This window comes from Boleophthalmus pectinirostris, unplaced genomic scaffold (assembly GCF_026225935.1).
Source record: "Boleophthalmus pectinirostris isolate CB_2022bp ecotype Guang Dong unplaced genomic scaffold, ASM2622593v1 HiC_scaffold_9, whole genome shotgun sequence".
Classification (NCBI taxonomy): Eukaryota; Metazoa; Chordata; class Actinopteri; order Gobiiformes; family Gobiidae; genus Boleophthalmus; species Boleophthalmus pectinirostris.
In genome coordinates, this window is record NW_026571541.1 from 15,810,128 (window position 1) to 15,829,604 (window position 19,477).

A 19,477-nucleotide genomic window follows, 5' to 3' on the forward strand; every position below is an offset into this window, starting at 1 on the left:
TCAGCGGTGACAGGGACAGCACCACGCATGTCCAGCTTTTTACTATGTAGGCTTGTAATAAATCCCAAATAGATTTAATCCACGGGGTTGCTGTTTGTCATTGCCTGCTGAAAACCCAATAGCATCACTGATCAACAACAAACACGTCCCGTCCACAGCACAGGGGGAAATGTCTCCATGGTCCATTAGCCCCGATGCATTAGCAAGATCTATCCAAACAGATCCAATGCACCGCACGCCCTATAAATCATGTTTTATTAAATGTCCAGAAATGCTAACTCAGCGTGCACGGCGCTCACGCATGCATATTACAGTGTTATTAAGGCTCAACTACATGTTAAGAGGAGAGGATTCCGGGTACATAGGAGCTTTAGTTAAACAAATGGTAAAGCTCGTTTTCTTTAAGCTAATTAGCAGCAGTCGCAGTATCATCACCATTGCACCTGCACAACACAGCGCCCTGGGGCGGAGCAGGCGGAGAGGGGGAAGACCAGAGCCAAGGAGGAGATGCCAGCGGTCCCACCACTGCTGATGAGTGGAAATACATGCCAGGCACGTAGTAACACGGGGGTGAAGCCTGCAAGCGCACCAACGGAATGCTACAGCCAAATGGTGGGGCTTTCTTACCTGTGTAGCTCACAAGAAGCAGGGCTAGAAAGACGTCCCTTGACTGGACCATCGTAACTCCCGAGTAACGTGAACGATAAACGGTGTAGCTTGATGTCCGCTCAACCCCAGCGTTTGGATCCCTGTTTCCCTCTTCTCTCAGCGACTGTTCATCCTAATGGGTCTTTCTGAGGTGGTCGGGGATAATAGGCGTGAGTAGCCGCGTCTTGAGTGCGCTTCAGCGGGCAGAGATTAGCGGTGATGATGATGAGCGCCAGAGCTCTGTTCAAAGTCTGACTGACAAGCATGGCCTGCGCACTGCGTGGATCAGTCCGCCACATAAAGCGCAATGGGGCAGCTCGCGTAAAGTAGTGCGCTTTGACCATGGCCGAGAGCTCGTGTTTAGTGTTTAGTGGTGATTCAATGCCACAGAAATATTTGAGTAAAAAATTGTTATTTGACTCATCGGACTATGTTATTATAAATATCAGAATCGATTTTAGATTAAATAAATTAACACACACTGGAGACATTTCTCAATGAATTGTGTTACATTTATGCAGCAGTGGTTATTGCAATCAAATTTTTACAATACTTTCTCAATCTTGAACATGGTGTACATTTGTGTAACCTATTTGATAGACACTAAGCATATGTATCAACTGGGTGTAAAATATGCAACGAGTCTATATAACAGTCAAATTGCCTGATCTTAAGGCTGAAAAAATAAAATAAAATAATACAAAATTTAAAAAACACAATACATACATAGCCTTTTGTGGTTATGAGATGATTCATGTTTATGTGCAATGAAAACAAGCTAGTGAAGGCTGTACCAAATGGTGAAGTTTCTTGAGTGCATCACATGTGCATATTAAACATTGAATTTATATATTTGTTTGACTATTACACATTGAGTTGTTTAACCACTGAAATCTTATGTATGTTTAAAGGTACCATTATGTGAAACATGTATACTTTTAAAGTAATCCTTAGCAGATATAGGTTGTGTCCTTTTAAGAAATTTCATTGCAGAGCAGCAGCAGTGGAGATGGTTCGGCGTGGTGCGAAACTAAACAAACTGGTGATTTACATTTGGCTGCTGTCAACTCCCTAAACCTAAAGGAATGCAGAGATACTCCAGAGAAGATTCAAGGCGTTACCTGTTCAACATATTATTTGCATATTCATATGGATGTCTATAAAATCTAATTTGAGGTATTCAGAGGCGTCCAGATTTGCCTGATTTAAGACCTGTGTAGCCGTAGGCGGTCAGGGGTAGTGATCTGACCCAGAGCTCTGTATTAGAATTGTATTGTTTAGGGAATAAATTATTTTTGATTTTAATCAATCGATTCCAGTGGTTATTTTTAAGAGAACACGCTTAATGGTTTTTTGAGGATACCTAACACTAGCTATATGTTCCCACCAAGACTCCTAGAATAGATCAAGGAAAGGTTCCCATGGACATTGCCTATTCTGGTGATGCCACACTTTTGTGTTATGTCTAAGCAATACAGCATTTTAAAAACACATGCTAGCATAGTCGTGTTAAGTGTTACAAATGAAACTTATATAGGGCCATATGTTCTTTGTAATCTGAAGTGAAACCTGAGGCACTCTGCACATTGGAACTCTCTTACTACACATTAATGATTCATCCATTCACTATACATCTGCTACAACTCCATTACTGGCCTGTCTCCTCTATGAAAGCATTGTTATTTTTACCACAACTCATCACAATGGAGAATACACTACTAACCCAATATCCCTGAGTGATAGATGCCAGGGTTAAAGCTCTAATGGTAGTTTGTTTGCTGCCACAGCATTTCTAAAGCATTTTAACTCTCACATGTTTAAATCATTATTCACAAATAGAGAGAATTGAAGCAAGTATTAGACAAATTACTCCAAGGTCAAATCGTGCACAGTTTAGAAAAATACAAATACTCAGGAACAATGTAGCTGAACATTTGTGGAATGCTGAATACTTTGGTAAGGAAAAAATAGAAAACAATGACATCTTTCCCGTTTTTTTTAAACTACAATGGATCTTTCAGCTAGCCAGTGACCATACACAGATGCCATGAGCTTAACAGTGATGTAGGATCAGTTTTGAGTGTGGGCCTTTTAGAGCTTACAATCGTGACAATACACAGTTAATCGCATATGTATCAAATACCAAACAATTTTAAGTGCATTGTGCTGCATTTAATTTGGGATACACATATTTAATTATACTGCTCTTCTTGACAGAGTCATCTCCATATATCTGTCTTGGTGGTTAAAATCCAGACCATAAAATGCAGTCCTAGAAGAAAATTAGGCTTCAATTTCTCAAAATATTATGGTCAATTGGTCAACCACCAACCACAGGGTGTGCATGCTGCAAAAATTTGATTTTAGTGGCAGTTTGCAGAAATGATTTGAAATCGAGTGAAATAGAAGAGGTGGTAAATCCTGAGCAGGCTAGGGCCACTGTGGGGGGTGAGAGGAGGCGGTTTGAGTGACATTCTAACATGATAGCAGTGAGTCAGGTGATGACTCAGCCATAATATACACTACACATGCCCTCCAAATACAGTCTTGATTTTAATGTAGCCCACACTCAAGCTGCAGAAAAAAGGTTGTTGTTTTAAGATGTCAGAGTGTTAACGCTTGATTTTAGAGTCCTGCCTTCTCATAAGAATCAATATATAATGTGATTGTAAGATATAGGGTTAAATTAAATTGTTGTTGCCAAAGGTTAAAAAAAAAATAAATAAATAAATAAAAAAGAGAGAGAGAGAGTGAGACCTATTATCTATCTTGCAACAACATGAAGACCTGATTCTTGTTATACACTTTTATATGAAATTAATGATGTCGCTAAAGTCTTGTCACAGTGGATATAATATGGCATTCAATACTATAGGCCCTCCTACAATATTACAATCAATAACAGTGTGAGGTGTGGTAATACTGTACATATTGGTATTGTTACACAGCCCATTAGTGTTTACATTCAGTGCTTCTCTCACAACTTACAACCCACTGTAGCTGGACTGTAGGTGCTTTTGCTTAAGAGCAAGAACAAGTACTTTGGGGCTGTAGAGATATTAAAACGTCACCATTTATTCTAGCTCTAAAAATGTTTTATTTTAAGATATGTAGGCCCCTTCTAGTCAGAAGCCCTTGGCTTCATTCTAACCTTTCTTTGCCCTTCTGTGTGCTTGTTTATATCAGGTTGTTCTATTGTCAGTGTTGTACTTATATACTCTATGAGAAATTGATGTGATCTCAGAATAGTTGTCCAAACATGTCTTTTAAAATAGCTCATACCTCACTGTAAAATGCACAGCAGCAGCATCAAAAGCAAGAATACATCACTCTATCAGAAAATATATGTATGCTATATTTGTGAAACACAATAGGAAAATTTGATAATTACTTATTAGTACTATTTAATTTTAAAGTTGCAAAGCTGCAAATCTCCATGGAGATGTTACTTCCTTACCTAGAATTTTACACAGTAGGGCATTAAACCTATCTTTTTTGCATTTATTCAAGGTGTTTTTATTGTTAATAATAAATGACATTCATGCATTCACTTGATAAGAAGGGTCACCTCTTTACAGATATGAGCTATGTTGACCTGGTGGCATAACCTGCTTGTCTCCATGGAGATAAATAAGTTTAATCCATACATGGAGTAGTCCAGGAATAGATATTTTATCTCCATGAAGACAGTAGGTGGCGGACCATCCACCACAAAATGTACATACTGCACCTTTAACGTGAATCACTCCATAACAGGGGTCTCCAATTTGAAGCTCAGGAGCTACCAGTAGCTCTCCATCCCCTTCCAAGTAGGTCACCAAGGGATTTCAGAATTATACCATTGTGCTGAATAACAAAAAGAAAAATTGTTAACTACATGGCTGTTACCATTGCAAATGTATAATTTTGAATAACAAATAAATAATAAATAATAAATAATATATGGACAATGGTTTATGCTTTATAGGCCTCTAACTGTACCCCAAGGTTTGCCCTTTTCCTTATAATTGTCTCAATTTCTTGCAGCCGCTAAAATGAGTAGCTCTCTGGCATTTTCATTTTGTAAAGGTAACTCACTGGAGGAAAAAGTTTGGAGACCCCTGCTTTATAGATATATTTGTATCTGTAGTTTATTTGTTTATTGATCAGGGACACTGCACATAAAAGAGTGAACTACACAAAGAGGTGTTCTTGGACATTAACCTTTACAGTATAGCTGCTGGGATAAACTCCAGTGTGATAAATGTAGGCATATATCACAATTAAATATTTGTTATTATCAGTGGCAACATGTTAACTGTGAAGTGATATGTGATTGTGACTGTTTAGATTGAATAACAGTGGTGCACTGTGCAGCCTTTAGTCAGCCACAATGATCAAATCTCAATAAAAGATTGCAGCTATCTCTGTGCAAGTGTATCTTTGGCTTTGAGTAGGACATGGAGTTGCGGCACAGTGGATTCCTTGTCCGGAGTGTCCTGCCCAAGCGCACAGAGCATCTTTGTGGACAGCAGATATTAATCTCCACATGCAGGCTGCGATCAGGGGGAGACTGGCTAAGCTCATGCACACACTCAGTCCCATACATATTCATTATGTAACTGTCAATGACACACTGCTCTGTGCAATCCGTCATCCCTCTACCACCATGTCATAGTACACAAGGTTTAAGTGTCTGTATTGTGCTCACTGAAGACACAAGGGGTCTTTGCCATGGTTCTTGTATACAGTAAAGCCACACAACTCAGTGGTCTATAATGATTTTATCCCAGAAAATGTTACTTTTGAAATACAGAATACATAAATGTATATTGCATATATGAATTAGAATAGGAATACTATTCACAAATGCAGATGTGTTGCATCATTGAGAATTGTACTGTGGTTTAGAATGAAACTGTAGAAAGCATTAAAAAAGTATCTGCTGCCATCTTGTGATATGAATGGACTTTTTCTTTCACATATTTATTTATTTTTGAATACGATGACGACACAAATTTTTAAAATGCAATACAAGCTATTGAACTGAAGAGGGCAGCAAGTATCTAAGTTATTGTCTTCAATAAACTACATGAGCAGATTCCCCTCTGATGGAGAAGCCATAATTGAATAAGACATGCAATTAATAATAAGAGCTGATGTAATTAAAATGCAATAAAGAAATATAATTTGGTAATATACTTTTTGTGATTCCTTTTAATTTAATGCCACAGTATTGTTGCTATGAGCTAGCTATGTTGTGCATTTTATAGATATTTATAACAATTTGCTTTTTCTATAATTATGTGAATTATTTAGCTTTAACTTGGATATTTTTGATGGACCGCAGCTTCAGTCTTAAATCTTTTTGGACAAACTGAACAGCACTTCAAATAAATTGTTTTGTGTTATATTAGAAACGGTAGGCTAGCTGTGTAAATCCTCTAGGTGCAGCTAAGACTTATGTTAATTCCCCTCTCAAAAGTTGGGCCAGATAGTGCTGCTCTACTGATTTTGTGTTGCTGATTTGAAGCCTCAAATCAAACAGGCTGTGCAGTGCATTAGCCCAACACGGTGCATCTTCTGTAATGTGCCGTGACAGTTCACATCAGATTGTCAGTCTTTCAAGAGGCCTGTCACTTTGGATCTCACTCAAGTTTTATGGCAGGGCCTGAACACTCTCAAAACCTCATTTTCAGACCAATATACGGCATGCAGAACAAGACTCGGGGTTATACCAAAGAAGATGAGAAATGGAGCCTATCAAAAGGATTGTCCTTCATACTGAGGGAGGTTATACTTTTCTCTTGAATTTTAACTGATAGATTAAAATGAATAAGACCATGGTCAAGGCAAATTCAAATGATTTCCAAGAAGGGCATGTTTTCCTTCTATGAAAATCTTATAATGCATTCTTTCCAACTGTCTTTTTACCTTAGCTTTACTACCTGTTATGATGCAAAACTGATACAAAATTTAAATGACCAAGAAAGGGGATGCACCAATCCAGCTTCTTCAGTTCCGATACTGATATTGATACTTTGGCTTTAAGTATCTTCTGATTCCCGATATCAACCAATACTAGGGCAGAAACTCAAAATATAACGTATTTCCTTTAAACACAAAAGGCTTATGGTGAAAAAATATCCAAATGCATTTTGTAACTGTTATTTATCATTTAAAGTGAAGAAAAAAAAAAACTGTATATATTAAGAGGTATTTTAGGCCAACTTTGCCTAGTAAATTGTCTTTTTACACAAATGTATACACTAAAATGGAATATTGACTGAACCGATATCTTTGAACTGATACCTGATCCATCAAAACTTTCAATATCAAAACAACATACAGTACTAGTATAGTATTGGTGCATCCCTAAAAATGTACACCAAGTATCACAAAAATATGAATGGCCCACATGGCAGAATTATAGCTTTGTACTCTATTCCACAGCAAGTTTCTTTTCGGATCTGTTTGCTGCTTTTTGAAAATTTCTATCTTGATATTCAGTTTTACATACTTAAAACAGCTATTCTGATGTCATCTTTGTATATTGCTGCAAAACAAAGGTCATCTGGTGAAATGAATCCACCAAATCACTCTAAATAGTTTGCTGTGGCCATCTAAAAAAAGGAAGCCAAAATGTATGTATTTCTGTGTTTTGAGTGTATTTTATTTTATTTCATTTTTACATTATTGAGGTCTAAGGACTGTCACAACAAACTCTCAGTACAATGGGCTACTCTATAATAGGATCATATCACCAGAAATCCATTAAGCAACTTTAATTTATGGAAGTGGGTTTGAGAACTTGCAAATGAGAAGTTAGCAGGTTTAATTTTAATGAATAAAGAATGAAACTTTGAACCGACTTAAGATATATCTCATTTAGGACATTCATTTCTGCTCTTAATTATTTCTCAGCTAAGGGAAATTGTAGCACCAAAATACTATAACGGCTCTGGAAATTAAACTCAAATGTGCACACCTCATTAGTGCCTCAGTGTAAGATACTGTACGGAACAAGACAGTGTAATCCCTCATTCGCCCAGGAGCCGTCCAAGGTACAAAAAGGTTTCAGACATCGTCATCTGGACACTTGTTTTTGAAATAATAGATCAGATCGATTTCAAAAACATCTACACTGTACTGTACAGAAGACGGAGGGGCCAAGAGAGAGTGGAATTAAAAGTGGACTTTATACTAACATAGACCAGGCATCAAACCTGTCTTCTCTTGTTGAATATTTTGGATGATCTACAAGCTTGTGTCAGATAATCCATCGTCCAACCCTGATCTGTGTGTTTTTATTCAACACGACCTCATTAGTCATGTATTTGATCATTGTTTGATTCGTTATTGCTTTAATACTGATGTGGAAGTAGCCAAGGGCAGCATAGCACCTGAGGCATTATTCTCATTTTAAAGTACACTTGGACTTCAAACAGAATGTGATGGACTTTGAAGGAGGAGCATTCCATATTTGGCCCTTTGTTCTCATCTATTGATTGCATGAAAAGATAAGTACAAAGATTTTCTGACTGTTACTCATTTCCTGTGACCTCTCTGATGATTTTTGGCCTTTCAATCATCCTTTTGTTTGAAGTGCCAAAACTTTACTTTACTGCACTCAAGACCCAAATATATTAAAGAAGACATATTATGACATATTATTTTACATTTTCTGCATTGTAAAGCACAGAGATGCACCACCTCTTCACAGTGAAATTTCACCAGAAGCAAGTAGCAGATTTTTATTTAAAGGTGCATTGTGTAGCATTTCTGATGGAGGGTCCGTCACCTGCTTGTTTTTATAGATATGTCATGCCTGGAATGTTCCACAGTATGAAATTAAATACTTCTAACTTACATTTACTCAATTACAGGTGGTTTTATAGCTCAAAAATACCTAGAAAAACAGGCATTCTGACTGTGAGCGGGGTTGTCGCTCCACAAATGTGACCTGTAATTTGGTCTGGTTTGGTCTCCATGAAGATAGAAAAGTTTAATACCATACTCACATTAGAGACAAAGCAATAGCCTTTCCATTGAGAGAAGCATGTGTCGAACCCTCCACCAGAAAGGATACACAATGCTCCTTTAAATGAAAAATTAAAAATGCTACACAATGTATTTAAACTTTATATGCCCCTTTATATTTATTGCCCCTGGACAATTTTTTTGTAATATTTGCAAGTGAGTATAAAAAAGAGGGCAGAGAAAAGGGAGTGTGTTACAGCATATTTTCTGAACACCAAAGCCTTGAATGCAGGACAATGCAGGATTATTCAAACATGAATGAATTAACTGAAATACAACATTGAGTAAACAAATTGAGGGAACAGCATTATAACATGGATAAAAGCACATAAAAGTGCATTTTACATAATAAGTCCAATTTAAACAAACCACTTAGGGTAGTCAGATCAACAATGATAAATAGGCTACTATTTATTCAGGCTAATAATTGTACAATGTAGTTTCCAAACACACACCTTGTTGTGTGGCTCAGTTTTTAGACCTGTACCATTTATGCAGGGGCCAGGGCAAATTTGCTGTGAGCGTGTCTCCAATCTCTTTTCATTTTCTGCAGTGCTGTCCAGACACCAATTACGCCACTGGAACGATAAAAATCAAAAACAGTAAATGATCCATGCAATTGTCGCTCAATACTACACTCTTTAACTAAACCCACTTAATGTGCTAGATTAAAAGAAGTCATCAACAATTACAAAATCAATATATCAGTTTTTGTGGCATTAGTATGAAGCAGCCCTAAATCAGAAATAGCCTATAGAATAACTGCACTGGGCAAGTTTTGTTGCAGTCCCATTCAAACAGTGGACAATAGATAAATAAACAATGGAAAGCAAAATCCTGACTGTGACGAGGCGGCTGCACCAGTGTGTCTCCATTTATCATTGCAGTAAAGGCCAGCCAATACAGACGGCGTTACACGAGCTGACAGGCTGACAGCGCACGCTCCTCTTACATCAAACTCACTAAATATTTGGATGTGAAAAGCAAAGAGAACCGGCGAAAAACCAAGCCACAGTCATGTCCTCTGTGGAAAATAAATTCAAGAGGTCTTATCCCAAGGAGTTCAAAAAGCAGGTAAGGTAGGCCAAAAAAAAAAAAAAAAAAAAAAAAAAAAAAAAAAAGAAAGAAGAAGAAGTAAAAGAAATGAAATGCTTTTATTTTGAAGAAGACATTAATTTTCCTCCCTGTGCCACATGACATGACCTATCCTTTTCATGTATCCGCAGCTCTTCCTTTCTTTTAAATGATTTTAAAGTGCTTTTATAAAGTTGTTAACAGATTTTAGCCCTTGTACAGTAGGCCAAAAAATAGTGTATGAGTAATTTTGCTTATCGAAAAAAATAATAATAATAATAAAATAAATAATAACAATAAAATAAATCCCACAAAGCAATGCAACTTTGCAACATTTTCGGAAATCTTTTGTGTAACTTAAATAATAAATAAGTAAATAAATTGATAAATAATAACAGGAACGAGCGCCCTCTACTGTAGATTTATGTTAATACAGTGAGTTTCACGTTTACCAAAGGGAAGGAGATTGAGATTTGTGACAAATAGTCTAGTTATTTTAATGGCTCATAGATTACTCGGGAAAAACAATTGGATGCTATAATTTCTTATGATGTCCTTGAATCTGTTTAGTTTTGTGTTTACTTTTTTGTTTTTGTTAGTTTATTTTGTTTTTTGTTGGATTTGATTAGTTAGCCTACTGAGAACTGTCTGTGGTTGGCGAAGCTAGTTGCTAACTTAACTTTGCTATCCCGCTTGGCTATCTCCCCAGATACACAATAGTTAAAGTTGTGTAGCTTATGCAATTTTAATTCACATGGTTTTGCCTGATATGATATGCAGACTGTCACATCACAGCAGAGGCAGCTCGATCAGCGTGGGACCTCCAGAGATGAGAAGAGCAGAAAGCCAACCACAGAGGCAGAGGTACCAAGATAAACTCAAATAATTATAGCCCATACTTTATCTTACTTATTAAATGTATAGTATTATGTCATTACATCTTGTCTGCTCACCAACTGAATAGCAGACACAATGTATTAAGTTTACTTTTGTGAGACTGAGACAAGCTCTTTTATTTGTTTGTGAAAAGCATATAAGTCAGTACTCAGTCTGTACTGGCCTTGACCTTTTGTTCCTAAACACTTCCTTGTTCTGAGCAGTTCAGTATCTCTGGTTTCACACATTATTTCTGAGTGTAGCCCTGAGCGGCTTTGGCAGCCATCCTTCATACTGCCCAGAGACTTACTGTAGGTGCTTCTTTTCTCATTCTTTATAGGAGGGTCTCAGTCGCTGGCTATTTCTTATATTTGTCTGGTTGTTCAGTATATCTCAATGGTGTGGTAATGTTTTTTTGTTTTGTTTAGTTTTTTTGCTTTTTTTGTTTTTGATGAAAAATCCACCACCAGCTTGCCATGAGGTGTTACTACTGTTCTTTTCCATGTTCCACAGGATGGCATATCTTGGGAAGACATCATTCTTACTGCAAGATACCCACAGATTTGACACTTGGCCTGGAGGTGCCAACCTGATTTGGAAATAGGGAGGTTTAATGTAATATAATGTAATATAGTGGAACATAAGAGATAAAGCAATAACATCTTCATACAAGAAGCTTTATAGAGTTACATTAGATGACGGTTTGTGTGAATAGTGACAGTGGATGTTTCTATGTATATTTCATTGAAGAGGACAAGAGAGGGGTACATAATTAATGAGGCACCCAAAGTTAAGCTTAATACATTGTGACATTTTCTAGCTGCTTTTCATTTCAAGTGACAAGTGTGTTATTTTTAATGAATAAATACGTCCACTGTAATCTTTTCATAGGCTGCGCTCTTGACACCTGCTTAAGCTGCATCTCTCATCTACACATTCCCATACATACAGTAGGCTATATTTAGGCACTTTGGAAAAGGGGTGCTTATTTGGTTTTCAAACAAGTTCAGCTGTGCATTTAGTTTAATTACATATACAAATGCAGAAACGTTTGAGATGGAATCAGACTGTGTGGCTACATCATTAGCTTCCTGTGGAGCTACACAGTGACTGCCCACTGTTCCTAATTCTAAAGGTTGTTTTAATGCTGAAAAAACAATCCCCTAAAGGTTTGAAGGCTAATTTAACGTATTTTTCTTATCAAAGCTCCTTTACCTTTGGCAAAGCAGAATTGGTTTTGCATAAATATCGTGCAATGTTTTATTTGGTGGTAGTGTTCAGCCAACAGCCCTAGGACTAAGTGCTGTGAGTCATTTTAAGTATTTATTGTTTGGAATAAAAGGCCCACAATAAATGGAGCCAGTCCAGTGCTCGAGCCATAATTGTCATTTGCTATGCTTGTTCATGATCAGTGCCCAGAGTGGACCGTGACTGGCAGTGCTGTGTAAGCACACACTTCGTGTTCATAAAAAAATATGATTAATACAGACTGTGTTGTAATCTAGGAGAGCATCCTGGCATGAAGAATGAGGATTATATATTTTTCATCTCAGAAACTAATTGAAAAGGTCTGCGATGGCGCCGTTATCGTGCGTGTCCCCGCTGAGTTTGGCCAGGGCGAGATATGACTGGCAGAAAAAGGGGAGACTTAATGAACAGCGTGTGACTGGTGAATAGGCAGGTGCTAGATTATAGAGCTGGCCGTCTTTAATAAAGATATCTCATATTAGTGTGGACTCAGCCTTTCAGATTAAGTGATAATGCCTTCAGCCCACACACGGACCTTTGTAATGGATGAGTGAGCAGTCTGTATTTGCTATACATGAGGCATAATTCCTCTGCAGTTACTCTAATCTCTCAAATACAAGTTGGAAATGGCTCAGTGTAAGAAGAATTCACTTACACTGTGAATTAGACTATTTGTGAGGTTTTCAAATTTAGCAAAGAGATGAATTTACTATGGAGCACACAGTGTCAACTTAAATTATTCAAGTCCTCCCTTTTCCCGTGAAAAATGTGTGTTTATTCTTCAATACACAAAGAGTCCTGTTAAATGGTATTGTATGGACAATGGGCAATGGCATTTCTTAAATGTTAAATTTTAATGTATGAATGCAGAGTTGTCTTCATTCAAGTAGATCCCATTGCTGCAGTTTTCAGGTTTTGCAAAGATGAATTTGAGAAAATTGCTAAATATATTTTTTTCATACCTAAGTGTTCAAAGTTAAACCTTGAAAACTCTGAATTACCTTTGATAAATACATTTTGTATTCAAATCAGTCTAGGCCTTTACAAGTAACTGGTTAGTCTCATATAAAATATGACATTTTAATAATTGCGCAGCACAAGATATTGTCAGAGGGATTATTGCTTACATTTTCTGAAGGTGGGGGGTATATTGAGCTGATTTTATGCTTTTAATATACAGATGCTATTTGGATATTTATGTTCAATATTCAAAGACAGCTTGTGTTTGTATAATTGGCATGACAATCCTTCTTGCAGTGAGACAGATAAAAAGACTATTTTGGTTCCTCTGCTCGCTGAACATTCACTGATAGCGTGCGCTTGCTGTACTGAATGCTTTAATTAGTCTCACAGAAGAGGCCATAGTTAATTCTGCTCTATTTTCTTACTTAGTCTTGATTAGAAAAGGTTGTCTCATTTTTCAGGTTGAGCAGGATCTTAGTTGTTTAATAAAAGAAGAACAAAATGACGATATATCTGGTATATGACAAGTGGAGGATTGTTTTGTTATGTTGGAGTAGATGGGATTTGTTTTGCTCATGCATGGTTTGAATTCCTCCTCAGATGTTTTTCATTCACACATTGTAAAGCAACAACATTGTTTTTTTTTCCCGTCAGCTTGTATTACCACTCAAAATATGTATTTACTCAAACAACTCGACCTCATTTCACAACCAGTCCCTGCTTAATATACAATTTATGTGTTATTCTTCCCTACTGTGTGTGCAAAAGAAATGCTGTGAATACCATGTCACAGCATATTTTTGTCTCAAAGAATGACAGGGATTGGAAAGCTGTTGTCAAAAGTAGAAAAATATGCACACTATTCCATCAGCTGGAGAAATATTTAACTGGATGTAGACATATATATAACTACTGGATAGAGGGGCACTAACTTTTATGTTGTTGCTGTGGATAGTGTTCCACAGTATGTCATTGTGTCTATCTCCAAATGAGTAGGGCCACCATCAGGCAAAGGTACAGGTCACATCTGAGGAGAGGGGTTTTATTCATACATGTATAACACAGAGTTCTCTCTAACAGAACACTCTGTTCCACCTTTTGATGTCATGTGTTAATACAGGAAGAGCTCCACTGTGTTTTTTAACTTTATGCACCTTCACTAGAATAATTTGCAGGACTTCAGCCCTGGAATCTCTAATCTCTACTGAACGAATGGTAAAAGGTATCTGTTAACATGAAAACTACCTCTTCATGACATCATAAGGCAGAACCACAGACTGTATAAAAAAGTGGACGAAACGAGTATGATGTGACCCACAGGGCTCAGCTGCACTCAAATGAAGCTCGCAATGCTACGGTAGCAAATTTGGAGCCAGGCTCTATATTATGAAAATGATTTTTTTGATTAACAAAATACCATAAAAAAAAACAAAAAACAGGATAATGTAGAGCAGTTAATACTAACATTTGGAACCTATTGGGTTCCTATTTGGAACGCAGCAGCTAGCGCATTAGCTCTGTCCATTTATATCTATGAACTTTACAGTATTTTGAGCTTTTAGATGCAGACAGACTGACATGTTTGAATGAAATAACTGCTGTGTTGTTCAGGTGGTAACAACATTATTACACTGCTTAAAGCTCACAGTAAATATTGAGTAATATAAGACCTTTATGTTATTTTGGAGTAAAGAAAACACCTGTAATTGAAATGAATGTAAAATGTATACATTTAATGGCATATTATGAAATATTCCATGTAAAGCGATAACATCTTTATATAATCAAGCAGATGGTGAGCATTCAACTTGAAAAGTTACATAGTGTACCTCAAAAAATAAAATAAGTATAGTTATTGTACAACATCTTAATGAGTAACATTTTCACACATTTGGTTTAATTTTAATGTAAGATAGCATAATCTAATAGTATGATTACTGAAAAATAGCCTCGGGATTTAGTGCTAAATTAATTTGTAAAAGTGAATTTAAAGCTAATGTAATTAAAATGTTGAATTGAAATGTTGTTAATTGCCACACTTTTGTTACATTGAAATATTCATGCCTCTGAGTTCTAAGAGATTGTAGACGCCCACAGCAGCCATTGTACAGCTTTTATGGAAAGGCTGGCAGCATAATTGCACTGAATCCATAGACCGAATAAGACTTTCTAAAACCCGATTTGTTCACACTTCATAACCAAACTAAAAAGAAACTACTTAGTGACATCTTCTCTGGACATAGGGCTGCTGTCAAATATTACCCTATGAAGGATCTGCATATTTAGATGTGTCAATTCTAAGTGGCTCATGCTTCACTTTTCTGCCTATAATTAAAACATTTTTTTAAATTAATTGAAGCGTGGGTGGGAATTGAACGATACAAAAAATATATTTTCTTAGGTGCAAAGGGATTAGATTAAGATTAGATCAATTGAACAGCCCAACTGGACAATAATTACTCAACCCATCGTCCTGAATCAATGCTCAATGCTGACCTGAATTTTAAGTATTATATCTCTGCACTAACAAAAACTGTGTACTTTTTGTATTGGCTCTCTGGAACTTGATATTGCAATTCAAACAGAATCTTCAAATTTTGTCTTGGAGAAAAATAGATAGCAGACCAGGATGTGCTCTGTCCAACCACAAGAACCTGCTCAGAGAATTCATTCCCATATTGACCCATGTGTCTGTGGTGCTTTTTCAAACTCAACTCAGAATGGTACACTCCTTTTAAAAACTTCATGTGTTCACAGATGTTACAGACTTTTGACCTTTTTTACTGTCTCAAAAATGTGAATAATAAAACTAGTTCATTTCATATAGTTAGCAGTGGTCCAAAGTTTTTCCTCACTTACCTTATGCATTCTGAGCATCCTAACCACTCAATGTGATAAGTTTATAAGAGTGATTCACAATTCTCAGAGACCAGAATGAAGTTTTGCCATGATGGTAAAGCTAGCAACAATTAGCATGCCAACACACACTTGGCTGTCTGATTATCAGACAATTAAAAGCTTCATAATTAAATGGAGACAGCACACAGCACACATATTTTGACTTTAAGAGCTGTTTATTATAGAACTGATCTCTGTACTGGGGCAAGACAAATTTTGCTCAAATACACAGCAAAAATCATGTACAGGCCCTCTAACTGAAAATAGCATGACTTTTTGTTAATTGACAAATAAACCAACACAAAATGAAAACCTTGGCACAAATGATTAGCTTTTGTTTAGCTAAAATGCCCTTAAATGACACACGTACAGAAGTCTATGTCTATCCACTGGTGAGACGCGCAACTTTATTTTGGTTTTCAAAGCGGCCCCTGGACATCCTGCTGGAGCACATCAAAGCACAGGTCAGGGCTGAGGATGAGTAAGACTGTATCTACAGCACAGTCAGAGCACAGCAGCCCAAAGAACGGAGCAGAGGCCAGAGTGGACCTCCATGTCATATACTATCTTTCTCTTCTTTTATTGATTCTTTTCTCTCTCTCCTCTCTCTCTCTCTCTCTTTTTTTTTTTTCAACCAGAAACAGAATTCTGCCAAAGCAACATTCAGCTTTAATGGGAGGTGTATGTGTGACTTGATGTGAATAGGAATACAAGAAGCAATGCATATAAGAGTTATCCAAAAATCAATACAGATACTAATCAATACTGAAATTATTATTACAGAACCTGATTATTATTACTGTACCTGATCTTACCTGATTAGTTATAAAATGGTCTGGGTCTTAATCAAAACCACCAAAAGACATTGGTTAATATAATCAGTCACATACTTTAAGTAATTATTAAATTTTGTGTTGAAATTTTATCATGATTTTGGTATTGGTATCAAGCCCTAATCTTAGTATCAACTGAATCAAGATAATGTGCTATCTAACAAAAAAAAGTTCAGGGTTAAATGCTCACAGCCATTGTTTCACAAATACCAATGTTATCTTTTTTTTTTTTTAAACTTTTCTTCCATGATTTATAAAAATAGTTTATTTTTGCAATTACAGTTACTTTCTGAAATCGACAAACAAAACAACTAACAAACCAGTGTGATTAATTTTGGAATTAATTAAATGTAGTAATGCTGAACTGTTTAAAGGGGCATACTTTGCAAGTTAGTTAGTTAGTAATTAGTGGTAGTAATGTTTATAAATATGGTAAAATCTCATTACAGTTAGATTGCTTTCAAGCAGACCATGCAAAGATACATTTATGGAGCAGTGCTTTAAAATATCTCTGCCTAAGGTGTCCCTTTATTTACTTGCCCATAGTAGGGTCAACATAGTGGGACAGTGTGTATTCACAGAAGTATGCTCTTAATGAGGGTACGGCTATCACGGGCTGCTTGGGAGTTAAAAATATGCCAATTCATTAATGAAACCATTCGCATTCCTGCTTCTCGCTGTGTATCTCATTGCAAATAAGCTTCCATTTTAATTGTCACTAATTTGCTGTCTTGTTTATAACTCTTTGCTTGTTGATGGGAGCCAACATTATTTGAAAAGGTTTTTATTAGAATATAAAAGTCACAGGAAAGATAATCAAGCAAGAGACTTTGTGACTGGAAACAGAAAGGGCATCTGGCATAATTTTTTTGGTGACTGCACAAATATGTATCATAATGAGGGAACCTTCCAGCTATGTATGAAAAAAATGATAATATTGCAACAGTTGTTCTGAAAATTTGAAAACTGAGAAAATCATCTAAAACTATTATATTAAAATATCTGATAATTGTTGTCTAAATAATGCAAAAATAGCGACATTTTCCTTTTTTCAAAATTGCGTCTACTTCCAGGGATGTAATGATTTTCAAATTTATCTGTATATTTATTGTGATATTTTGTGGAGGCTAACAAACTGTGAATATGCTACTTTTTCCTCTTAAAATGCCTTGACAAGACTGAATCCAATGAACTAAGATATAAAAGTCCTTACACTTATTTCTTCATGCAGTCTGCACTGAAACGGAGCAAAGGATCATGGTCTATGTATTTCTCTCTGTTTTGTTTTTTTTTGCTATTGCTGCACCATAACTTTTAATTTAAGTGAAGAGACTTGTAATTCAATATATTGTGATGGTCCACGATATTCTTATGAGACCTTAGACGATATGATATTACAATATTTCTGTTATCATTACATGCCTACCACCTTGCATGTGATGAGGACAAAACTGCCACTTAATTGCCTAGCTAACTCTTGTAGGTGTACAATAGGCACCCAGACAGTTATTCACTCTCACATAGCTGTCTGTAAAGGACTAGCGCTCATATCCACATGCATGTTCGCTGGTGGCAGGTCCTGTGTGGTCTCTGGACAATGACTGGTCCCTCCACATGTCCTCGTCCTGCAGGGGCCAATTAGTGTGGTCACGAGCGCCCGGTCTGGTGCCTCCGGACAGAGAGAGAAGTGGGCACCAGTGGGTCACACTCTGATGGCTCTGTGCTGGACTCTTCACTGTCCTGTCCCAGCCAGCATTGACTGATGGTGCATGCAGCGTATTCAACATGGGGCACCTGGAAACCAACAGCAGCATTTTTTACATATTTGTTAGACCAAATATACTTTACATCTGATACAATAAACCACACTTACACACAATTAGACATAGTTCTATTTGTGAGTATAAGTAATTTTATACTGCAGTTTTCTTTGTTTTAATCAGTGTAGCTATTCTCTACAGTGAATTGGTAGTCCAGTGTCTAATGTAGAAGTAGTCAATCCATTAATTTTCCAGAGCTTTTGTATAAATTGTTAAATCATTTGCTCTAATGCATTTAATTAATCTGACAATAAACTAAAGCACCAATTATTAAAAAAGTTTGTGCAATTAAAAGTTGAACAGAGTCTGATAAATATTCAGTATTTAATAATATAAAACCTAATTAAAGTTTAGAATTATTTTGATCATTTATAACTTTTGGGGGTAGAAACTTAATTTAGTTTGATTGAACATTGTTTGTTTTTGTATTTTTGTTTAGTCCTTTCTCAACTCAACCAAAAATAAATTTGCTCACACATTCTTTGCCTCATAGTCAATACTTTAGTAGTATGAAGTCTTTTAACTATAAACCGTTACTTGAATATTGACCAGGTTTAATTAGCTCCTATATTGCACTGCTATAGGGCAGACACTTTTTGAAAAGAGATTGAATCATTTTGAAAAATAACTAAATATCTAAAAACGTCACGATTGGATATTTGTGTGGTGAAATGCTGTCACTTTGATTTCACTAATTGAAAAAATGAAACTACGTTGGTGTGTGAAGGCATATTGTTCATATTGTTGGAGACTAATTTGTGAAGCCAATGGGATTACAAAATGATTGCTATGTGCATCGTCAAGGTTAAAGCTTTTTATTGGATTTTCCGAGGTCTGATTGCAGCTCAGTTGGTTTGGTGGATGTTTTGCTGTGTAATCACTGGAACCGAGTTGTAGTTGTTTTTCGTGATACAGTGACAGGGAGACCAGAGCAGAGCAGAGGATCTCATGGGTCTCTTCAGTGTTCAGGGTAAGACACAGCACATGGCGCACTTCATTTGGCTTTAAATGAATAAGTATGACAAGACAAACTAGTGTGAGGAGGGAGATTTAGAGGCTGAACTGCCCCTCAGGGAGCTCTGGATTTACTCCTATGTG

The 19,477-nt window shown here is 36.5% G+C and overlaps 1 protein-coding gene across 1 annotated transcript in view; it reads right to left on the reverse strand.

Moving 5' to 3' along the window:
* Positions 1–711, reverse strand: part of ncam1b (neural cell adhesion molecule 1b) — a 43,058-nt gene extending 42,347 nt beyond the window's left edge. Inside the window, exon 1 of the mRNA XM_055166898.1 lies at positions 628–711. Within this exon, the coding sequence (XP_055022873.1) occupies positions 628–679 (52 nt within the window). The 5' untranslated portion in view covers positions 680–711. The remainder of the gene's footprint in view (positions 1–627) is intronic.
* Between the last annotated feature and the right edge of the window lie 18,766 nt (positions 712–19,477).